At 42.1% G+C, this 24,986-nt stretch overlaps 2 protein-coding genes and 1 non-coding gene across 5 annotated transcripts in view; 1 reads left to right on the top strand and 2 right to left on the bottom strand.

Moving 5' to 3' along the window:
- Positions 1-243: 243 nt before the first annotated feature.
- LOC146521752 (NACHT, LRR and PYD domains-containing protein 3-like) lies at positions 244-7,166 on the bottom strand. Its single transcript, XM_085144445.1, has 6 exons — positions 5,621-7,166; positions 2,819-4,541; positions 2,602-2,685; positions 2,429-2,512; positions 2,130-2,207; positions 244-2,038 (listed from the first exon to the last, which is right to left on the bottom strand). Exons 1-6 carry the CDS (start codon positions 5,910-5,912, stop codon positions 1,720-1,722), a joined length of 2,580 nt encoding a protein of 859 aa, XP_085000571.1. The 5' UTR covers positions 5,913-7,166; the 3' UTR covers positions 244-1,719.
- Positions 669-742, top strand: trnai-aau (transfer RNA isoleucine (anticodon AAU)). The gene has a single exon. It is a non-coding gene; the product is annotated as a tRNA-Ile (tRNA).
- A 124-nt stretch (positions 7,167-7,290) lies between the features above and the next one.
- LOC146521751 (ADAMTS-like protein 1) overlaps positions 7,291-24,986 on the bottom strand; it is a 108,260-nt gene continuing 90,564 nt past the window's right edge. For all 3 annotated transcript variants that reach the window (XM_085144422.1, XM_085144431.1, XM_085144434.1), the window contains 12 exons: positions 18,617-18,936; positions 16,905-17,034; positions 14,695-14,905; positions 14,416-14,595; positions 14,155-14,308; positions 12,992-13,985; positions 12,743-12,870; positions 10,486-10,606; positions 10,153-10,357; positions 9,898-10,007; positions 9,532-9,752; positions 7,291-8,789 (listed from right to left, as the gene is read on the bottom strand). In XM_085144422.1, coding sequence (XP_085000548.1) covers positions 8,680-8,789; positions 9,532-9,752; positions 9,898-10,007; positions 10,153-10,357; positions 10,486-10,606; positions 12,743-12,870; positions 12,992-13,985; positions 14,155-14,308; positions 14,416-14,595; positions 14,695-14,905; positions 16,905-17,034; positions 18,617-18,936 — 2,884 coding nt within the window. In that variant the 3' untranslated portion in view covers positions 7,291-8,679. The remainder of the gene's footprint in view (positions 8,790-9,531; positions 9,753-9,897; positions 10,008-10,152; positions 10,358-10,485; positions 10,607-12,742; positions 12,871-12,991; positions 13,986-14,154; positions 14,309-14,415; positions 14,596-14,694; positions 14,906-16,904; positions 17,035-18,616; positions 18,937-24,986) is intronic.

Raw genomic sequence — 24,986 nt, 5'->3', positions numbered from 1 at the left:
ATTCCACCGTAAAAAAAAAAAAAAAAACAACAAATACGAAGGTTGTAACATCCACATTTTATTCTGCAAACTAGTGAATCTAAATCTAATCTAAGATAATATAAAACACAGCACAGTCATTCATTAATCATTCCTAATCATTCATTGTATTTGATAGTAAAATAATAGCAATAATAACGATAATAATAATCACTTTATACACATGTTAAAATGTCAATAAATAATTTGTAAAAAGGCTTTTAGAAATAGAATAATATTGATAATACAAGCAATGCTTGTTATGCTATCTCTTCTTCAACATTAACATGTTTATTCTTTTTTTTTTCAGTCATTATGCAAATGTACTGTTTATAAGATTGAGGAAACCTGCAGTCAGCTGAGACTGAAGAAGTCACTTGGATGAGTGACGAAACGTTTCTCCGAGAAAACGTTACGTCCAGATGAACAGAATCAACTTTTGGAGGTTTATTCTTTTATTTTCACTACCACTTCCGGGCGTTTCACATTTTTCAGTTTTCGAAACTTTTTTAGTTTTATTTTGTATTCAGCCCTGTTTATTTCTGTCAAAGTCAGTAAGGCGACAGTAAGTCGTCTATCACCAAAAATAAGTTTTCAATACATAGTGACTATCATTTTTATCCTTACTTTTTCGTCGCTTTTTACAACTTGGCCGGTTAGCTCAGTTGGTTAGAGCGTGGTGCTAATAACGCCAAGGTCGCGGGTTCGATCCCCGTACGGGCCAGTTACCAATTTTCTTTTTTTTCTACCTATCCACGTGGACCACAAAAACCACTTTTCAACTGTCTGTGAAGTTTCTCAGTCATCCAGGTAATCGTAGTCTAAGGAGCTTGGAAAGAAAAGCGTTTGGACCCCAAGAGGGACAATGGACCCCCTAATCATCCTCCTTGGCTGATTGCGACCTACACCCGTTTTCACTCCTTGGCTTGTGTGATTAGGTAAGGGATCATTGGGGGTCCAATGATCCTTTTTGGGGGCACACTCACATAGGGCTTAAATCTGAGACTCTCCACCATTTGACCTTAGAACTGAAGAAGCTTCTCGGATGAGAGGTGAAACTTCTTCAAGCAACTTCCAGAAGTCCAGACGCTTTTCTTTCCAAGCGTCTTAGCCTGCTCTTGCAACTGTTTTAATGGCATAGGGAATATTTTCTTGACACACACTGAGGCTCATTGGTAATTATGACTCCAGTGCACTCGCATAGCTGGCTCATGTCAAAAATCTCAGATCTTGTCAAACTGGTTTCTTGAACATGACAATGAGTCTACTGTACTCAAATGACACCCACAGTCACCAGATCTCAATCCAACAGAGCACATTTGGCAGAATGGGTACATCATGGATGTACAGCCAACAAATCTGCAGCAACTGTGTGATGCTATCATGTCAACATGGACCAAAAATCTCTGGGGAATGTAATGAAGTGTAAACTACCATTTATTATGACCCTATACTTCTGGATGTTGTGATTCTGTGAAAACAGAAGTAAAAATTACTTCTGTGATTGATGAAACTCATTTGATTTCCCTTTATCCATTTTGAGACTTGTTTGCAGGGGAGGGTGAGGTATATTGCTTTTTAAAAATTATTTTTATGATTATTACAGTTATTATATTATTATTTTTACTGTCTTCAAAAAAACAATCACAATGCAAATCAACAATTTATTAACAGCTTGTAACATAAGAGCAGTTTTTTTCATCATAGGTCCAAAAAGCTGTCAAACTTTTTGAGCTTCTTGCACATGTCCTCCTCGGTACAGCTCTCAATTCTGCTCTTGATGAGTTGTGAAAGTTGACTGTAGAAGGTCTTTGTCCACTGGGCTTCGAAGTGGTGCGTCGATATGTTGCACACTTTGTGAAGTACCATCAGCAACTTCTCATTGCTGCTGACCTCACACCTTTTAAAAACCCATTTCTGCCACTCTGCCCACGAAGCATCGTCTGTGAAATTCACAGTGATGCTGGCCTTGGTCTGCATGCACTCTGGCTCTCTGTCAGTCAGGTCGTTCCATATCGCCCTATAGGAAGAGGGAAAGGGCATAAGGTCTAGGAAAATACAAATTAGTGAGGTATTGTTTTGAATTATTTGATTCAAAATTCAATACTCACACAACGTTTTTCAGAGGATCTGGGATCAAGTCGCTTAGTGACAGCAGACCTCTGTAACTCAATCGGTTGCCCTCCATCCTGTTCCATCACACGGGGAACAATAAAGGTTTTTCATATTTACATAAAAAAGCATACCTTTAAATATAAGCGTAGTTTCTTACAACATAGGTGTAATCTATGACCTTTTAAAAATTCTTAAATCAAACCATCACAGTCATCCTCGACACTGGAAAACTCCCATTTCCTCAAACATCAGCATCATGTGCCAGGATAATAAAACAACTCAAAAAGTTTCTTACCACAACTCCTGAAGCTTTTTTTTAACCCCTATTGCACAAGCAAGGACCAGAAGCTCGTCGTCACTAATGTTTGTCCACCCAAGTCTAAGAGGAACAGAAAGGGTAACATCATCTGGATGATTCTTTGTCATACATTGTTCTAAAAAAAGTGGTAAAGCGAACTAACACCTTACCCGAGATACACAATATTCTCTGATTCCTTCAACACATCAGCAATGACCTGTACTGCTTCCATATCCAGGTTGTTTTCTCCAAGCCTTAAACATGAGATGGAGAAGTAAATACATATTGTGCAAGCACTTTCCATATGTGGCGCTCCATAAGCAATCGATAAGGTTGCAACCACATGGAAGGGTCTATCAAAGCTTGGAAATTTTACCTGAAACTCACCAAAGACTCTCACATCTACCCAAAAGATGTTGAATATCTCTTAGTGTATCACAGCTTATTCCAGTCCCAGTAAGATCCAGCTCTGATATTTTACCCTCGGTGAGGTTTAGGAAATACTTGATAGCATTGTAGTCCATTTGAGATAGCGTTTCATCGCTAACATTAACTCTTAGCATCTTTGGTTGCACCTCAAGTGCTAACGAGGAGTCCTGTTGCTCAAACAAGCAGTGCAAATGGTTTAGGATGTGGGCTCCACTTTCACAGAGAGCTCTCAGTTCTCTGATGATTTTCTCACGATATGCGTTCACTTTTTCTTTGTGGCAGCAAATCCCCACCTGCCTAGATAGAAAACTGGCATTGCGCTCAGAGAGGATTCCAGAGAGGAAGCGGCTGAAAAGATCCAAGTGTCCACTGTTGGATACATCTCTGGGACATGATGTGCGCTCAAGTGCGTCAGGCAAAGGGTGATCCGTCACCGCACAGTAAACTGCAGCAAAGAACTCTTGAATAGTAAGATGAGCAAATGAATAGACCTCTTCAGTGAACCCAGGCTCTTCTGCAATTGTCTTGTCGAGGAAAGCACTAACGAGGCTGGATCCTTCTAACGCTGCCACCTCTCGGTCACTGCTATAAAATAATGTTTGATGCTCCAGTAGGTTTTTGAAGGCAAGTCGACCCAGCTTTAAAACAGTATCAGACAGCTGCTGGATGGCCCCCGGTCTTTGGTCTTGAAGACATGTTTCAGCTCTCGCTTGGGTGTGAGATCGAAGCAAGGCCACCAAGTACTGCACGTAAATATCCGTCATGGTCTTTGGGCTTCCCCCACAAAGATCTTTGCTCTCTTTGAGGATGCAGCAGACAATGTAGCAAAATGCAGGTATGTAGCACAGTGTCAGCATTAGTTCGTTTGCAGATACCACTGAGAACATGCGGTCAGCAAGGGACTTGTCCTGGAAGTAACGAAAAAAGAAGTCCTGAACTTCCGCCAAGGAGAACCCTGCAATGAGAACAAAGCGGTCAATGCAGCCCACAGGGATGTAGCTGATAGCCGCAGGCCGACTTGTGAGCAATACAGAAGCATTTGGTAGTAGTTCACCCTGCATCAAGCTTCCAATAACCTCCATAACCTCTGCATCTTCGTCTGGCTCAGTTACAAAAGAGTCCACGTCGCAGCTCCTGTAGTGTCTGAACTCATCAAAGCCATCCAGGATGATCAGCAGTTTGTTGTCATTTGCCAAGATGTTATCCAGTTCTTTAGCAAGGTGCCTGTTTTTGCGCAAGATCAACTCTCGTAAACTTGTGGGCTCGTCAATCAGATTCAAGTCTCTGAAGGTCATGTGTATGATGAAGTCAAAGGCAAGGTGGTCCTTGTTTCCCCCAAAATCAAACAACATTTTTTGCACCAGGATAGTTTTTCCGATTCCAGCCACCCCCGATACCAGAACCTTCCTGACTGGACGAACTGCCTTTGCACATGAGAACAGTTCAGCTGGTGTGATTTTCTCATGCACTGCTGACTTCTGTTGCAGACACAGTCGCTTCTGTCCAAAGGTCAGCACCTCATGTCTTTTATTTTCTAATCCCTGGTGTCCGTCAACTAAGAGAAGATTGACATAATGTTCGGAAAACTGAATTTTCTCTCCGTGCCGGGTGTTGTAGAAAAGCATGCTCTCACTCCTGCGCCTCAGGACTTCTTTGTGTTTTTGTTTCACTTTGCTGTACTCTGTAGAAGAAAAGAAGCCCAGTATAATTTTCTAGTTCCACTCATATATATACTTGTATAGTTGGAAAAAATATATATAGGTTTATAGGATGAGGACAGGATACATTTCAGTACAGTGCTTGACTAGACTGTACTTACAGTATAAATTACCATTCTGTTTCCCCCTTTCAGACACACCCCTGCCAACTAAAGTTAAGTGAAAACCTTATCTTGAACTGATCAACGGTGATGGGAATAACGGCGTAATATGTACGACAAGTAACGGCGTTACTAACGGTAGTTAATGTGTTGTCTTGTGTAGTTAGTGTGTAGTGTTGTGGATAGTTTTGTGTTGTGTGTCAGAACAATGAGGCGACTGCTGTCTCCAGGTAGAAACAGGAGTGATACACCTGCTGCTGTCAGACCTGCAGGTATCAGGCTGTGATGTTCTCCTTTATAGTGGACAGAAACTATTTCTTTGGAGTGGCACAAATAATTTGTGTGGCATCTTATTGAATGCAGAACAGCTGATTGTTATGTAAATAGTTTGAAAGGGTTATTTAAAAACTCAAGGTAAAAGGTAAATGGATGCAAATAAATTTGTTTGCAAAACTTGTGCATAGGATTTATATTTGCATTTAAAATTATGAAATATGATTCATTAAACACATTTGTGGTTGTTACAGTAAAAAATATAACTTTTTCTACTCTGATTTTATGGTTTTTGATGATTTTAGATCAATAGTGTTAATACAGTATGTCAAAATGAAAACATAACTGTAAATTCAGACACGTGAGGTTGTGCTGAAAAGAATGATACCAAACAAAACAAATAAACTGTTTTTAAAGGTAAAATGTGGAGGGAAAATCACAAGTAGTTAAAAATGGCCAGTTACACCCTGGATCCCAGAGGGTTAGGGTTTTTTTTTTTAATGTAACGCAATAGTTACTTTTCAAGTAATTAATTACTTTTAGAATCTTGTAACTCAGTTACTTTTTTGAAGAAGTAACTAGTAACTATAATTAATTACTTTTTCAAAGTAACTTGCCCAACACTGCTGATCAATGACATTCCTGTGGCTAAAATTGAAAATGCATACCTCTGGACTGAGGTGGATCCACATCTTTGGAGTACTGATAATGACTTTTAACATTAAGAAAAATCCTGGCCGCTTCCTCGCCTTTGCACTCCAGGATATCCAGCACCTTTCTCACTCTCATCCGGGGACCCAGCTGACACAACACTTCCTCGCGATCATCTCGAGTGAACACTTCCCGGCACACTAGGAATTCTACCAGAGAGTCGACCTGTCCTTCTAGTTCATCCACAAGAGAAACTCGCAGTACCTTCACTGCTGTCAAACAGGAATGATGAAAATCCTTTTCCACCATAATTTAATGTAAAACAGTCCTGTCACGGTTGTTAAAGAGTGGACTCAGGCGCGGAGCTTAGAAATAATGACAGTGCATTTATTTACAGTGCAGCAAGGTGACAACAGTTGAAATGTGCAACAATGGTGATAGTGCGTCCCTCCTTCCGTGTAAGCCCGTGCGTGGTAGTGAGTGCCCGTCTCTCCTCCAAGTGCTTCCTTTGTGTCCGTAAATCCTCTGTCAATCCCTGGGTGAACAGCAAAATGAGTACGAAGATCAGACAGTACTTCAATAACGTTAGCGACTCGAAAACACTACCAGGCTTAGTGCAATACTCCAGCGCTGTCTGTCGCTCAGCCACACCATTAAGTAGCCCTACCCCTGATGGTAGTTGATTGGCAGCAGCAGGTGGATTGACTGCAGGTGCGACAGCACTTCCGGGTCGGAAGTAGCCTGTTGCTAGGTTACCTCCTAACACATCACAGCGGAGCCCGAGGGGAAGACAGGGCGATAGGAGAGACACATACACACGACCACAAACATACAAACACTGGCAGGTCGACCGGTCAGGGCGCTGTCAGATCCTGACAAGTCCTGGGAATGAATCAAAAAGTGACGTGGTTATATAGTCAGATCACGGCAAGAATTTCCTCCTTTTGACGCCAACAGGGATCTTGTGAACTGCTGTTCCTCTCCCCAAGTTGAGACACAAAGAGAGACAAGTTTATATCAGATATAAAAAAGGGAAGTGTCCCTTGTCATGATGACAGAACTACTATATGTTGAAATTCCTGCTCCTGTTATTTGTAATACAGACGTCAATGTCGATTTGTTAATGTTGATCTCTGACTCCATAATATGGACTTTCACATTAAAAAAGTATATATATATATAGAAGAAAGAAAAGCAATCACAACAACCAGATTATAAAAAGGAATGTATTTGGTTTTATTTAACGATAGGGAGCAACACATCAAGTCACCAGCAGGGGGTCCCCATCGCATGCACATCAACTACCATCAGCCGCAAGGAGAGACCCACCCCTGTAATATTTACAGAAACTTTGCTCAGGGACACACATGGAAATAAATAGTTTAAATGACAAATATCTACATAACTTACGAAAATGACATGTGATACAATATTTTCCTCTTGTGATATCACATAACCACACCTCAGCGTAGGGCCAAGTAGTCTTCAGCTAAAGCTGGGTTGCACCTGATGACAGTGAAGCTCTGTGGAACCCAGGACGCAGAGACCAAGTCCAAACCGTCCACACGACACATTAGTAATGATCACTGCAAAGCTTCCCATCGTACGTTCACAGACGTAAATATGACACTGTGACACATGGCGGACTGGATGAACTTTATCAGATCTGCGTATGAGCGTGTGTAACTTCACAGAGTGGTTAAAGGGACACGTTTGGCAAATATCTTTTCAAGAAATATCACAAAACAAAAATACTGAAACAATGCAACTTTACAAACTACGTAAAAAAAAGTAATTAACTCTGCAAGCCATGTTTTTAACAAAGACTTGGATGAGTTCTGAGTGCAAAATCTTTTTTTTCCCAAAACATTATTTGCTTCAGTCGTACACCTCCTATAGTGCAACCCATGCAAAAAAAAAATTAAAAAATTGAATCTTACCCTCTAAAAACTGCAATCTGACTCCCTTGCTGCTTTGAAAGACCAGTTATTATGGTCAACATGTGCTAAATCTATTCATGCCCAAAATGTTGCCTTTAATTAATTTGATTAAATGTAAACTTTCCATGTAATTTTGTAACATAAGTACATGTAAAATGATAAATTTAATGTAATCTGGTCAAATTCAAGTTACTTGATATATGGTATACATTCAGTTTATACCGACCACATTTCCCTTACTGATTAACTATTAGAATAAATAAACCTTTGATTTTATGCATTTTTGTTGCATTTTGCTTAAAATTAATATTTTATGTTTATGAATACTTTTTTCCAAGTGTGGCTGGTACTAAATGTGTCCCAGTTATTTAATACTAGGCTTTATTTTGTCATCGTTCTCACTTAAGCAGCATCAAGCTGGTTTTCAGTTTTCCACCCCTTTTTGCTACGTTCATAAAAGCTCACTTAGCATCAAAATCCTAGCAATAAAGACAAACACAGAGCTATCCAGTGGTTATCACAAGCTTGGCGTTTACCCAGAATTCCTTGGTATGAAGTCAGTCATCTATTAAGGCCGATTATTAACATCGCATTACTTCGTAAAGTTGAATGCAATCACATAAACTTAACTTTGGCGTGGAGTGATTGTGTTTCAGAGGAACATGATAGTGATCTTCCGTTGGCTCAGGAACCTGAAACTGAAGATTACGTTGCTCAGATTTTGTTAATGTGGACATGACCGTAATCACGGCTTTTAAGGCTTTTAGTTCCCCTTTATGAAACCGCAGAGTTCCTACTGCTCACACTGGAAATATATCTACTGTTTGGGACACAAAAGCTGTTTGTACGAACTTCAGATTTAAATTAAAAATAAAGAAGTAAAACCAAAGCCTTCATTAACAGACGTGGTTTCCTCTCGTAGCAATAATTTTGAATTCAAACCCACGTATGGTATCTTAAAAGTCGATTTTAGTCACTTTTGGGTATGACAAACAAACATTCCTCCGCACTCGGGAATCCAGGAGCGATCGTTGAAGACATTGGAGGGTGTTGGGATAGGCATAGAGGTTCCTTGACTTCCGTGACACCTTCCCTGACCTTTCCAGATTTTTCACCAACGTTCTCACTTCTCCGTTTCAGGTGTTTCGGCAGGAGAAACAGCAGCGGCTCTTAAAGTGGGGGAGCAGGCAAAGCTCCAGCTGCCGCACCTTCTCACAGTACCTCGTGCTGTCCCGGCACTCTCCTGCTGGAATATACAGAGGATTCGTTTTACTATGCGCAGTCGTGGCTGTGGGCTGTAGTGCTTAGCTATGGATATATTGTTGGAAATTTCAGGTCCAGTGCTCTAATTCGTAAACATTTGGCAATCTTTTTCTCACTGTGGTCTGTGGCTTTTTCGAATTAACCGGCACATTGTTCCTGGAAATACCTGACACAGCAGAGGCTTTTGTTGGTTTTTTTAAGGCAATTTTTCAGCGCTTTAAGCACCGCGGGCAAAGTTTCCTTCACCAGTTTTGTAATGGGGTGCCAACAGACAAGTTAGAGACGGATACTGCCAAGTCTCATCATATGAAACCACAGCTATGCTTATTATGCGCTGGGCTCAAGTGCAACCACAACTAGATTGTCTTTTCATCGTTTGTTTTGTTTTTTAGTTGAAATGAAGGTAGAGTATTAGCAACTGCATTTAACTAAAACCACTGCAACAATTTTGTGTTGCTAGAAAACAAAGTTTGACCCATCAGGCGTCATTGGTGTGAATCTTTAATAAGGCAAAGATGTCAATGTGATCAAAAACATGCAATAAGAGGATTCAGCGACTGCCTATGAAGGCACTGTATGGTGTTTTGTTTTTGCAAGCAGGCTCACGGAGCATTTCAGTTGCACTTCTCATTGTAAAATCTATTCTGAACTTCCTAAAAACATTTTTAAGCAATAGAAACTAAAATAAAATTTGCAAACCCACGATATGTTGTACATTTATTTACCTCTGCCGCAGGATAAAATGTTACATCGCTGCCAGCTGGCAGGCCGAGGCCTCCACGTGCAGTGACGGTCTCGGAAGGCCTTGCCGGTCCGAAGGTGGACGCAGGTCACCTGGCGTGATTGGAAACCGTGCCGTCCGCACGTGGCGGTGCACTGTGTCCAAGGCCCCACGAGCCACTGAAGTGCACAAGCCTCAGCGGTGCAATTCCTCAAAGAGCTTGGCCTAAAATATGAACATACCTGAAATAGTATTCTGCTGAATAGCCTTTTTTTCCCCCTTTGTAATATGAACCATAACTGGATTTTTTAAATGTATATCGATAGCACATAACAGTATTAAACATTCTTAATCTTATTCCCATCTTTACCTGTGGAGCCCAGTGCACATCCTGTGGGGGACTCTGGTACCATTGGGGTCTTGGCAGTAGACATAGCGGTGCTGTGTGGCCAAACTGGGACCCACACACCTGCCGTGACACTGGAAGAGGAGAATTCATCAGATTTCCTAGCTATCATTACAAAAATATTTTCTTGCTAGGGGAAGGTTTTGAGTCTAAACTGTGTTTTTATGATAAAACCTTGTGAAAACAAACAAGCTTGTGCACAATAATATCTTGGCTCACCGGCCCCCAGGAGGTTGTGGCCCATCTTGCACAGGGAAGGAGGTTGCACGGCCTTGCATCAGAGGGTTTCCTTCCTGCTCCAAGGCAATTTGGACTCTCTACCTCTTCTGACCTGCCCTCGGGACCCTTCATGCAGCGCACAATTCTAGTCTGGGCTCCACCACCGCAAGTGCCTGAGCATGGGGACCAAGCATCCACTCGCCACCTAATAAAACAAGAGGAAAAGTCAAGTAGATATTAGATGTTTCAGGCCAAAAAATCTTTTCAGATACTCAACATATGCAGTGAGTAAACGGAGGATTTCTGTTCTTACTGTAAATATTAAACTCATACCTGAAGAGGCAGGCTTGTCCTTGGCACAGCTCAGCCGACCGACTGCCATTCCTCCTCTCAGAACAAGCCGGTCCATTTGCTCCCACACTGTTGCCTTGGACACAGATTCTTCCTTTGCCACCTGAAAATAACATAAAATATAAAATAAAATGAGAATGGTGTGTTCACCAACCTCATCAGTTGATGCACCAGGATTTAAAGAAAAACATTACCACACAGCTTCATGACAAAACAGTCTTCCTAAAATATTTGAAAGTCATTCCATGTATTTTGGATTGCATTTCCTTTTCTTCAAATACTCTGACCTTAAAATGCCCAAGAGTATAGTCATTACATTGCTTTTAACCGACTCTGAATTCAAATATGACAAAATACAGTCAGGGCATTTTTCAGCCCTTTAAAGACTCCTTATCCTTTCTATTTAGATTAGCTGAATATGGTATGTTAAGTTAATCTTCTTTGAAACATTGCCTGGAACCTCTAATTGTTGCCGTATGGAGAGGAAGCGTACTATAGGATCAGGAAACGCACAGTGGCGGCGCTTTGATGAGAATGTGGCTGATCATGCCGAAGAGATGAAGGACAGCGTAGCTCAGAGGTGACCGGAGCTCTGTGTGATGCCCCGGACATTCCTCTGTCAATGACTCAGCCACATGAGCCACTGGGATAAGTAAGAGCTTACTGAATATCTGTGTCTGCGGTTACTCTTGAGTTTGTGTGTTTCTATGCTGGATGAACGCATGCTTTCCCAGAACCTCGAAGCCTAAACCACAAAGAACAACATAAATTACTGTAAAAACTGGACTATACAAAGCGGCATTAGGACAAACTCAACTCGACATTGGGTCTATACAAACTTGATCAATTTTAAGTATTTCTAACATACTTTTCTCAAAAGTCATAGTGATGTTTTTAGTATCTATATACTGCAAAATATCTCTGAAACCTCATTGCAGTTAGCAGCTAAAAGTCTTCTGGCTCCACCTACATTACACAAAGATTTATATGTGGCATTTTTTATCTAGCTTTTAGCAAGAAAACACAAAGGGTAATTCTGCAAAATGTTTAACCTCAACCAACTTTCTTTGGTTAACAACTTCCTATTTCTAATTCTTGGAGTGTAATAGAGTAACAGCACGATTCACATTTCAAAACAAGCTTTGCTTATCTTGTCCATTGCTGCAGCCCCTCAGTTTGTTCTCTGTTTGTTTTCCTGCTCAGGCCTAAAGACCTTTTAGCACCAATCTGGCAACCATGGGTCGCTGTGAAATCAACTACTGAAGGCTGATTCACACAGAACCCAGAGAGTGGTCCACAGTTTTCGCTGGAGGTTGCTGGCAGTCACGCAGGGGCGTAATTTCCAGGGGGGTTAGGGGGGTTATGACCCCCCCCCCCAATAATCAGACGCAACCAATATAACTCCCCCCCCCCCAATAAAATTATGAATTATCTTGCATAAATAGGCTGTTGATTTTCTTTACTCATTTCAAGTATTACCAGCAAAATAGTTGCATGTTTAATCATCTGGGAATTTACCCAGATCTATTTATTTATTTAGACAGAGATCTTGACCCCCCCCAATGTTCAGCACAAAGTTACGCCGATGCAGTCACTAGCAGGAAATTGGTCGCAAAATGGTATACGGAGCTGCGATTGCTTAGGTTGCAAAGAGGTTGCCACAGTCGCCCATATTTTGCATGGAAGATGCAGACCTGTTGGCAAGCACTAGCAAGCTACTCTCCAAGCAGTAGTCAATGTGTGAAAAGAACAATATAGACCGGAAATGGAGACCGTTCACCTTGAAAGCAAAAGTCCCATCTTCTTAAATGTGTTGGTTTTAATGGGAAGGTCCAATGTTCACTTTGAATGTTCTCCAGTTCTTGTGTGCATCACACTTTTCACAGTTTCACTACTGCTTGGAGAGTAGTTTGCTGGTGTTCAGCATGTTTAATGCAAACTATGGGCAATCGTGACAATCTGCGATCAAAGAAATCCCAAAGATGTTTTTGGTCCAGAGCCTGCTTTGAATTTCACTCAACATCACCTAGCAACCGGTCAGAGAATTCATATTTTTTCCAGGCAACTGATGGTTGTCGGATATCTGATGACCAGTCTCTAAGCCTGTGTGACTGAGAACCTTAGCTGCCTTCTACTCGCTTCAAGGCCACTTTCAAAACATCTCAAGGCAGAAGCTTGAACCACAAGAAGGTGGAGCTTCTGTATAAACCATTGAAACTTACGGATCTATAAACCTTACCAGTAATTTGCACCGAAGATGAAAGAGATGTCCTTCCAAAACGGTTTCTGGCAGTGCAGGTGTACAAACCCTCATCCCCTTTGCTTGGGTACTGGATCCTCAGTGATCCTGTAGGCAACAGGCCTACTCTGCCAACACAAAGACAAGCTATCTATGAAGCCTTATCCAGGTCTTTGATATAAACGTAAAAAAGCCACAGGCAGCCATGTAATTTTCACAAAAAGTCCTTACTTCAAGGTTAGTTCTTACCTGCTACTGTATCGCAACTCTTTCCCATTCTTTGTCCATGTCACAGATGGGTCAGGATTTCCTACTGCTTCACACTTCAACACTAAACTAACAACTGGTTTCTGCAGGAAAACTGGCATTCCCACATAAACTACAATTTCAGATTGTAGCCCCTCTCCAATCTTTTTCGAACGTTGGATTATCAGCGGGTTTCTTGGTCTGGCTGTGTGGACTTTAGTGTTTGGTTTATAATGGAGTGGCTCTTGCGTGGAAGATTCAGCATTTTCTGGAGGGTGAAGCGTCGACTCATTAGTTTCACCCTGTGCAACAGTGAGCTCACTAAGTAGTTGTGCGATAAGTTGTTCCTCCCGTAGTCCTCCAAGGTCTTCGGCAAAGTTTTTCATGATCTCCTCCAGCCTGCGTGTGTCGGCAACGAGGACCTCTGGGATGTAAATTTCTGACCCTTCATCCTCCAGGGTAGAACTGTTCTTTTCACTCGCAGGTGATTTGTCAGCGATGTATTTTTCATCTCGAATGGATTCTTTATGATTAAGCAAACGCTCAATAATTGCATCATATCGGTTGAGGGAGATGTGAAGCTCCTGAAATCTTTCTTGCGCTGAGATTGCATCCGGTCGCCCAACCTTTTGTCGTCTGAGCAATGACTCTGCTACAGACAGCTTTTGCTTGCTGCCAATGATCTGTAAGACTAAATGTTCTTGTGCCTCACCTGCGACACATGTATATATCCCAGCATCAGATGCACGAACCTGATGGATCTTCACATATCCTAGTGACGTTATGGAGAGGTGTTGTAGGTTGACCAGGGGCTTCCCTTCCTTCAACCAGTGGATTTGGCCCTTACGGAAGTGGCGGGTTGGGCAGCGAAGGACCACAGTTGTCCAAGGCAGGATGTACGCATAACCACCAATGCCCAGGTGAACCTTTTTGCCTTTACGCCACTGGATATAAACTTTCCTCTGAGACAGTATGGTGGCATCAGGCTTGACAGAGTCTGTAATTAAGAGGACAGGTTAATGCTTACTTGTTGGCTCAAATATCTCTACTTTTGGATATACAAACTTTGCATTTAAGGAACCAAAAGAAAAGGGAGCTAACTCCCTTTTCTTTTGGTTCTTAGCAGTATAACTTACATAAACACAGCCAAATAAAGAGTATCTTACTTTCACAGGGCTTGAAGAAGCATGGTCGGATTCTGTTGAGACGAGCCAGCAGGGAACAGTTCTTAGGGTCTGCTGTCAAATACCTTCCATTCACCTCTTTCTTCCTGCAAACAGCTTGGAGGGTCTGAATACCATTTCCACATGTCACCGAACACTGGAAAAACAAGAGAAATGTATTAAAATAAACAAAACCAGTTTTTAACATGTCCATTTGAACAACAGCAATATGGCAGAATGGTCTCTGGCTGAAAGGTAGGCTACCTGGGACCAGCTAGTTGTGACCCACTCAGGTGGGCATTCCTTCTCACCACAGGGCTGCTGGCTTGTAGGACTCTTAGTAGGGCAAAATGTGTCAGGTAGCTCCAGAATGCTGCCATCAGCCAACCGTTGCTTGCATAGTACCTGCCTCCTCTGAACCCCACCACCGCAACTTTGGGAGCACTGGGCGCAAAAACACGCAGAGATTAAATCAGTCACATGCGCTTGATTCCCAATCGTCAAACACTTGCAGTGGTAAACTTTATAGATGATGTCCTTTACCTGTCCCCAGTCATGCGTGTCCCACATAGGAGGGCAGTCAAAGCGGTTGCAGGCTTGGAGAGGACTGGGCTTGGGGTTCTGACAGTCTTCATCCCTCAAAACTAAAGTGTGATTGCTGTCACGAGAGGGCCGGTGTGTGCACACCACAGTGCGAATCATCAGACCTACCCCACATGTAGCTGAGCAGGAGCTCCACTCTCCAGTTTCCCACCTGTTAGAACAATGTTTATTGTGCTCATTATGGCAAATCTACAGTACATTGCACACATGAAATTTCCCACTCTTATCTTATCTTATCTATACTTCATAGCACTGTAAATAGTACTGTACTATATATCTCTTGATCCAGTGAGAGAACACCTTTGCAGTCTTATGAATATGTAAAATCATGAAGATGAATATAAGTGAAAAAGGCAAGAAACATAAAATCCCACGCTGAGCTTCACGATATTCAAGAAATCCCTATTGCATTACTTTTTCATTTGTATTTTTCCAATGAACTACTGGAATTAATATTCATGTTGCTGCCCAACAAAATTTTAAACTGGGTTTAATCCAGCATCAAAGTTACTTTGGCAGGTTTATTCCAAATTGTGGCCAGTGTCCAAGTGGTTGCCATGCCTTTAAAGTTTTGGCTTGAAATGAGATGGCAGCAATTTCATTTTCTGCTCGACAGATTGGGTGATATTTCAAAACTACTCATATTTATTTAAGGCTCTGAGAAGAATTGGGAATGAAGCTTGCTCATGGACCGCTGCTATACTCAAAGCTAAATCCTATGGCTGTTTTCCTTTCAGGGGGAACACTATCCAAAGAGTGTAGCTTAATATGGGATGGTGAGGAGGCCTCAGGGAGGGAGAAAAGGGCCAAAGGAAACAAGCCCAATACTGCATTTGTTGTGCCTAAAAACAAGACTCAAAGCCTGGAAAAACAGGCAAGGGCAGGCTGCAAGCCTCTGGGTTTTCTGACAAGAGTGTGAGGGGTAGAACACTGACAATGTGCACGGTGTTAACCTGAAACGTGTGGCCAACCACAAAATCCACTCACCATTTAGCCACAGTTTGCTCATGTTAAACAACATGCAGTTTTGCTGTTTGACCTTTTAGGTGATTAATCTGGAACTAAATAAACAATCTGGTAGGTTCACAAAAAAAATACTTATGATTTGCAATTTGAAATGTGAAATTCTAACAGTGTTTATAAACTACTCATATGTTGAATTGAACAAAAAAAAAAAGAAGAAGCTACATTTTGACTTAAACATTAACAGCACAGCTTAAACCTCTAATATCAAAAATAATTTGAGCTTGAAATGTAGCAAGCACTGAACGCTCCCCAGAGGATGATCACAGTTACTTCAATGATTCCCTTTTTTTTTCTCTGGACCTACATTTTGACCTGGAGAGCGAAACGGGAAGACTGCCATTACATGTATTAACATAAGTCATGCTTGACTGCATAACATTACTTACCCACCCACAGGCTTTTCAATAGCATCCCCTCAGGATAAACCCTACATTGTTAACCCCTCTGGTAATGTGGCAAATTTGTCAATATGACATGCAATCACTGACGGCCATTCCTAGTTGTAAAAAGAGCTTGCCAAAAGAAATCACTTAGAAAAACAGCTGAAGCCTCCTAGATTTCCCTTTCCAAGGACAACTGAACCTCGCAGGTAAAGCTAATCACTGTCAGATTCCACAAGGTTTAATTTGCTGCTTGCAGAGATACAACCATCCATCTCTGTCGTTCTGCTTTAGTATCTCTTGGACTCGAGCAGCCTTAACAGAGATTTAATTGTCCCAGTTGGTTTGAACCGAGAGGCATAACACAGCGGATTAGAAGCTTTTGAATTTTTCTCTACCAACGAACCGTCAAACTTAAACGATTCAGCTAAGAATTTATCTAGGCTCTGAAAAAGTGGTACATCAGCGTTCCACTTCTGTACTGAATATTACACATTTTTGGATGGATGCACTCTTGGCAAACTAAGAGAAAGCACAGCCATATTTTTTTCCTGACTTTAATTAATATTTTTCTCTTAAACGTAGCCAAACTTTTTTTTCCATCCCCCAAAAATGCATTTCCTCCCTATTTTTACTACATCCATTAATCAAATCCTTTTTAATTTTCATGCACAAACCGTTTGAAACATGTTTAAATAATAATGATGACGATAATGAGGTCTGAGGTAGGGGTTTTTATTGTACCTGGGTGGGCAGGGCTGAGTTTTGCAGTCCTGGAGGAGTCGTGGGGGTCGCCGAGAGCTCACACACAGGCTTTGGTCTGCTGCTTCTCTGGTCTGCTTGTTCAGGCAGATAACCACAGCCTCCTGCACACCTGCGGTTAGAGAACACAGCAATGTCATGCTTGCTTTTTTGCAGACACTGTAATTAAAAAGGAAGATTTTAGGGTCCAAAATACATTAAAACACTTTGGTTGCCTCAACTTGTGGATGCACTCAGAGTTTTCATGCAAAGTCATATTAAAAGTAATGTAACATAACTCCCTGAGTCTGCTTCTAATGTTGGGGACAATAACAGCGAAGCAGGAACTTCAAACCATAGCAGTGTGATGGTCCACAGGAGCACAGCCCTCAGGGTGTGCATCGGACATCTGATACCGGAGTGTAATCATCCCCGAATGGGAGTTTGTTGAGTTTGGATGAGCGCATATGCAGACACTGACAAAAGCCCACACCCACACACAAACGCACACACGCAGAGATTAAGGCAAACGCACATGAGGCAGGCACGCATGCTTGGATGTGTAGGTAGGAAGATTAAAGTGGGCCTAAATGCATGTTGGCAGGATATTTAAGAAAGCGGTCTCTGTCTGGCAAAGCATTTTCCCAGTGCCTTGAGCATTGGTGACGTATGATCTCTATGCCATCCGCTATCATTTAATATGATATGACTTGCATCTGCTCGAGGCATTTACTGGCGTCAGACATCCAGTGACATTGGTTTAAGGCTGGAGCACATCACATTTGCTTTAATGAATCAGCTGGGACGTACTTAGTGGCACTCACGGAGTTGACTTTGTCTTCAAGACTTACTGTCAAACAAACTACATAACAGCACTTGTCTGCTGCTGATGTATTTGCTCGCAGCATAGTCTACGAATCTGCTCTGCTCGTTGGAGCCACCACAGGTGTACAGCTCCAGGGTTGGCACTGTCTCTGGATCCACCAGAGTGAAAATAAAAGGATGTGCGTGAACAGCGAAAGCTTCAGTAGAGAGCTAAACTGAAAATCCAATAAGTATATTTAAAGAGATGCTAAACGCAGCACATCTCAAACACCGATAAAGGGCAGAAATACTCGCAAAAAACTTTTCAGTGGGTCTCGCGTCACAGCAGAAATAAACGTACACGATTCAGCACGCAGTCTTCAGAGCATTTGAACTTTTGTACCTGATGAAGACTGTGCCAAAATGCGTAGGCGTATTTCTACAGCGATATCAGCCAAAAGTAGAAGAAAAAAAATAAAATAAATGTGAGCATATTTGTCCCTGATTCAGTTGGAAGTAAATTTTACATATTTTTGTGAAACATATTAGAAAATGTTTTTAGATGGATTGCTATGAAATTTGCACATGGTTCCCCACAGGATGCAGAGCTGACTTGTGAGATCTCCTGAGTTTTTCTTCTAGGGCCACGATAAGGCTAATATTTTTGGTTTTAAAAGGAAACAGCATCAGAAGGATTGCAGAAAACAGTGATCGCAGACACGCTAACATGCTGACCTAAGACTGGAGATGTGGTAAATGTTACACCTGCTAAGCGCCAGCATATTTTTATTGTCACTGGGAGGGTGTCGGCATAGCTGCAGACACGAGTTAACTTTTCAACTCCCCAAATCTACTCTTTCAACTTCTCTCTCTTTACTTTCCCATGTCAGAGAGATCAATAAAGATCATACCTCCCCCACAACTCTCTGAGCACTCAGTAAAGCCCTCGTACTCCCAGTCGTGCAGTTCCTCTCTATGCAGTGTCCTGCCCTTCTCCTCCTCTTCTTCCTCCTCTTCCACCTCTTCACTTTCTCCTGCTTCACCCAAATCTACAGAGCAGGGACTGCTGTAGCAAGGCTGGCTGGTAGCAGGTTTGACCCCCTCGCATTCATCATCTGGCACGTCCACGATTGATTGGGAGAAAGACAGCAGCACTTGGCACTTGACCGTCCGATGCTGGGTCCCAGCACCACATGTCCTGCTGCAGGGCTGCCAGGGACCGGGGATAAAGCTGGAGAGGAGAGCAAGCAACAGATGACTCAAGTGGAAAAGTATGAAAATTTTGATAAAGACTGTTTCCAAACCAAACCTGGACTGTTTGATGCAAATCACAGTCGATTTTTTTTTTATTGTTGTTTTTTTGCTGTCTTTTTTAGTTTTCTCTGTAAACACATTGTATTCGTTAGTGGCTGGGTTCTTAAACTCATTAAGCATTTATGAAATACAGTCAGTGCAGCGTGATTAATTGCACAGCTGTGAAACATTACGATCAGCTATTCTTGGATAAACAGCTTTCATGTGCATCCTTCCTCATCTTAAAAACTGAAAGGCCCAGAGACTGAACTATCACTCCTTCAACAGAAATCAGAGAGGGTAAAAGATCAGAAAGTGTGATACAGAAAGGAGTTTGAAAGCGCTCTTCAGATTGAACAGATTCTATAACTTTGTTGGAAATGCACAGAAATGCTTGAACAGAAGCTCTATTTGACTCAGTGATATTAAATCAAGTGATTTAGGAGATCATTCAAAGTGGTTCTTGTGCTCATTATGTCCTTGTGAAAACTCTGGATACTCACTTATTGATATATGGACATACAAAGACAGCATTTGTCCCACAATGTGCACCTGAGAGCAAATAAACGAGGCCTTCCTAATAACATCTTATATTACCAGTAAGCAAGTGCTCAGTTCTGTGACAGATGCACCGCTAAGCTGACAGCAGAGAGTGTCCGCCTGAGGGGACAGCCTCTCACTTTTACCCTTTGCAGTGCTTCAAACAAAGGAAATAAAATAATATATATCAGATAATTTATGGGTATTTTTCACCACAAGTTTCTTTACAATTGATAGGAAAATACTCAAATTAAAACTGAGTCTTGGCCCTTTCGCGTGGTATCAGTCATTTGGAGCGCAGAGCTTTAACAACAAAACATATGTCCAGCTGTCCAAATACTTACAGTGTGGACTGTAGCTTTTGGACAGTAGCCTGATGTTTACAACACAGAGCAGCTGTCCTGTTTAGGTCTGAGCTCAACACTTCTGATTCCTTTTTGGCAGACAGACTTTAAAGGACTTGCACATATGTCATATTGGAGGTGTTGAGTACATGCGAAAGTTTTTAAGACCAGAGGCACAGGTTGAACTGTGTTTCTAAATCACAGCTGTCATTGATCGAATGAGTAGCTGATAAGGATGGTCATTTGAGACATATGTGAAAGTAAAAAAACAAAACTACTACATCCATCATCAGCTCTGCACAGTCATGAGCAGATGTGTGTGTGTGTGTGAATCAAGATGCAGTTTTTCATGTAGCAGATAGGTAGTGGCAAAGCTATTAGTCTTATAAAATAGCTACATTTCCCCCCTAGGTTAATGACTTCCATTTGCTAAACCTGAACACAAGAAGACACAAAGCGAGTGTATGACTTTATTTCAGTGCTTCCGTGTTGCGAGTGCTGGACGTTAAACTGAGTAATGTACCACGCCTAGGGATGGGTATCGTTTAGGTTTTATCCGATACCGGTGCCAAACCGGTACTTTTGAAACGGTGCCGGTGCTTAAACGGTGCTCGAACCGGTGCTTAAAGAATGGAGAACACAAGCTTTGTCCAAAAACCTCTCATGTTCAGCTGTTTTTTTGTAAAAAGATAACAATGTTAGCCTTTTCTGCAGCTATAGGGCATATATGGTATCACTCTTGGCTGGAAGCAGTGCTTAATGGAAAAAACACAAACTTTGTCCAAAAACCTCATGTTTAACTGTTTCCCACTTTTTCTTTGGTCATTTTAGCCTTTTTGGCCAGGGTGAAGGGAGTATCTGCCATCAAACAAGAAGGCAGCCGCATGTAGCTATGATGATGTTTGCTAGTTCACCTTACATGCATTAATTTAATAACGTGGTTAGCCTACTCAACGTAAATGAAACACGAACAACATTAAGCTACTCACGCAGAGAAGAACGGCTGCTGCTGCCATCATCATCCTCATCATTTCTGCTACACTGGCAGGGCTAGGGGCCAGGACTCTACTCTTCAGCTTTTTGGGGGATAACAAAAAGCGTCCGATAACAGGCACCACACCTGCAGTAGATGCGCTCGGTGTGAGGTCTCGCAGCAAGCTATCAAATACGGCGCATTTCTCGGCTTTTAAAAAAAGACGCTATGCGTCGCCAGGTGTTTCATCGGATTTCAGGTGTTACCTCCTTTCCACAGTATCAGCTTAAAGCACTTGTTGCAGGCTGCTGAGTTTGCATATTTTGCTGTGAAGTACAGCCAGACTTTTGACCGCTTCGTCTTGGACATTTTTAATCTGTAGCTCTGCTCTAAAAGAACGTACGTACCTGGACCCGCCTACTATCCTCGGAAACGTAAAATGATTGGCTACAATTCGAAGTGTATCACATCTCAGGAAAAAAAAGCACGAAATAAAGCACCGAAATGTGCGCTGCTTTTCGGTCTGGTTACTACCGTTTATGTCAGAACCGGTGCCATCATGGCACCGGACACCGGTACCCATCCCTAACCACGCCACTGTAATTACTTCAGTAATCAGGTTACTGTTACTTCAATTATCTGCACGACGGGCAGACAGACAGAAAGAAAAACACATTAAACATGCCGATCAGCTGATTTCAGTTTATGTGGAAAATGGTGGACTGGCCTACAATTTTTAAGGACGTTTATTTTTATTGCACAAAAGGACATGTTTGCAGTGCTGAAGTGTCAACTGCGTCCAGTATAGAAACAACCGCATCATACTGCTAACAAAACATCGGGTCTTTGCAGACATCTGCGCAGACAGCATGCTAACACAAAGCTGCAGAACAACATAGAGTGGGTGTATGCTGACCCCAGCACGGCAGCCAGAGCCTGAGCTTCAGCAGGTGATAATGGCGTTGATTAGAAGTCAGGCTTGAAGCATTGGAGCCTCCATTGCTACGTGCTGAAGTTTCTACAGTAGAATCACAGTGATGACTGCTCTTAAGTCGCTTTTATTCTTGGTGGTTCGATCCCTGGCTGCTCCAATATCCAGTCTGTATGCCTAAGTAGCCTTGGGCAAGATCCCGAATCCCAGGCTCTCAGATGCATTCAGTGGAATAGGAAAGCTAGATAGGAATGATGTACCATTTACAATGTCAGAGAGAAGGGATCTCTTCAATAGGATCTGTGTGGGAGAACAGAAGCCACGCCCACCTGCTGTTAAAACCTTCTGCTTATGGCAGGTAGCCAATCAGAAGGAAGAACATGCAGTCAAATTCCTCTGCAATCACTTAGCAATGAAAAGAAACGAGTGAACTACCTAAGTGAGCACTACAAATCTTTTGAGGTGAAAACAAAACGGTTTAAATCGGTAAAGTACATAATGTGCAAGTATAAGCACTGCTTCCTAACAGCGTTTGTGAACCTGAAAAACTATCTTTATCTTTCCTTAATAAGCTCATAATGGTAGCAAAGCATATTTTGCATGGCAGCCTTCACCACTGTGCCGCATTCTTCCTTGGTTTAACAGTCTGACCGCAACACAAGAGGACCCTGCTGTTTTATAAGACGCCTCAATAAAGAGCTCATGATTAAGGCAAAGCTGGCTCTGAACAAGAGCTGAAGGACTCATTGTGTTACGGGCAAACAAATGAATCACCGGCAGTTAGACTTTGGAACAGGAACGACAAAGTCAACGAGCGAACCCACAGAAATGTTTATCTTCATGCGCCGTTAAAGTACATCTGTCAGTTCAAAAACGATCCCGATTTCATTCATGGAGGGAAACAACACATTTTTGTCACATCCGCCAAAGCCCCATGTTAATCGTATCAATTAAATATCCATCAGTGGAAATATTTTATTTACTCACGGTGAAAAAATGTTTTGGCTTGATTGGGGAACGTATATGGGTTTAATTTTTCAAGCAGTCGCGCAGCGGTGGGTTTCGGCGCAGGCAACGGAGGTGCAATAAGTCTAGCACAGGAATTTCATTCTCTTTCCTCTCAGATCTGTAACCTGGCCCCATATGGTGGGCAGATATTGTTGTTGGCTTGTGAATGACGGCATATTATACACAGATATTTATGTGCTTTTTGAGGACAGACATGCTTTTTTTTAAATTTTTTGCAGCTGAGCAAAATCATATGTTTTGGCACTTCTCTCACTCCACAGATAAGTCAGAGTTACAGATGTTTCAAACTGGCTAACATGGTTGCTAATACAAGTCATGCAAGACACTGGGCAGAGTCCAAATATTGTGCATTTTCAGAAGGCGGCCATTATTAGCTAACTGATGTGTGGGACAAGAACATCTGGAACGTGTGAGAGCTTGCTGAGGTAATGCTGGTAGCCAGCGACTGTACATTCTTAAGGCTTTCCGAAAGATGTTTTGACTCTTCACTTTTAGTTTCCCTTCTTCCCTTCAATAGCCCCATACAACGTTTTATTAGTTCCATGCAGGTGACAAGAAACACTATCAACCACCCTCAAATGTACCTTTAAGTGGACCTATTGTGCTTTTCCTTGGGTGATCATATTAAACAAAATAAAGTTCAAAATAAAGACGTCAGTCAGCGTGTGTGCAAATAATCCCCATGACACTGCTCAAGACAGAGGATGTCCCTAATTTAGGAATACATAAGAGAAGCCTCCTGTTCAAACTTTCTGTTTAAACTGGAAAACCAATCAGAGTGGAGTTGGCTCAAAGCAAGGAACAAATAGTGTTTATTTAAGACCATTTCTGCAAAATTGTGAAGACTTTGAATAGCTCATCATCTATAGTGCATAATGTCATCAAAAGATTCAGGGAATTTGGAGAAATCTCTGTGCGCATCAGACAAGTCCAAAAAATGATTATCTCTCAGTGTGCACAGCATTAAAAGAAGGCCTGAGTCTGTCACAGATTTTACTGCATGGACTCAGGAACACTTCCAAAGATCACTGCGTGTGAACACAGTTCACTGTGCCATCTACACCTGCAGGTTAACGCGCTGCATCATGCAAGGAAGAAACCATATATGAACATGATGTACAGGCGCCAACATCTTCTCTGGATGTGAAATTCTCCTTGGAAAACATGGACACCATTTCTACCAGACTAAAGAGGAGCAGGACCATCTGGCTTGTTATCAGCGCTCATTTCCAAAAGCTGTCCCAACCCACACAGCAAAATTGGTGTAGCCCAGATCTGGCCCACACAATATGCTTACACATGGCCCACATACCGCAAAGAATGACGGCCCTTTGGTGGCCCAGATCTGGTTTGCCAGAGGTGGCCCACACATGGGCCAGCACAAGGCCAGTTGCAGACACACTGGTGGTCATGTGCTGGCCCATGTGTGGATTACCTCTGGTAAACCTATGTAATATACAATAGTGCGAAAGTAACATGACGAAACAGTGAATGGACTGATTCTTATATAACGCTTTTCTACTCTAAACTGAATGCATCCAAATTCACACTCTTGACATGCAGATTGGAGGAGCCAGGGATCGAACCACTAACCTTCCCATCAGTAGGTGACCTGTTCTACCTCCTGAGCTACAGCCACCCAGTGGTAAATATGAGCAAACCCTCACCAGGTTTTGGATAAAGTGTACACTCACAAACCTGTCAAACCTGCATTTGAAACGTTGGCTACCATAGCAGTATAGTATTGCAACATGGCATTTGGGTCTTCTAACTAAAATAGGAGAATAGGAACATAAATAGTGCCATCATTGCCAGACCTGGCCCACATCTGGTTGACATACACCCTGCCATGACACCAGTCAGTCAGAGGTGCCAGCTTGATGCCGGATCTGGGGAAAACCTGTTTTCTATGGGCCTGGGCCACATAAACCAAACCATAATCGGGCCAGATGTGGCATGCCATCACTTAAACAGTGCCATCTACACCAGACCTGGCCCATATCTGGAGGACATACCACTTACCATGCCAGAAGTCAGCCAGCAGTGCCAGCTTGACACCAGATCCGGGGCAGACCCGTCTGCTACATGGGAATATTTTTTTCAGATGCATTGCTGTCATCAAATTCAAAATGAGGAAATCTTTTGCATAACATGGTAGGTTTTCTCCATTT

This window comes from Neolamprologus multifasciatus, chromosome 3, assembly GCF_963576455.1.
Source record: "Neolamprologus multifasciatus chromosome 3, fNeoMul1.2, whole genome shotgun sequence".
Classification (NCBI taxonomy): domain Eukaryota; kingdom Metazoa; phylum Chordata; class Actinopteri; order Cichliformes; family Cichlidae; genus Neolamprologus; species Neolamprologus multifasciatus.
Note: the sequence above shows the minus strand (reverse complement) of the source record. Positions and strands in the feature narration are given on the sequence as shown.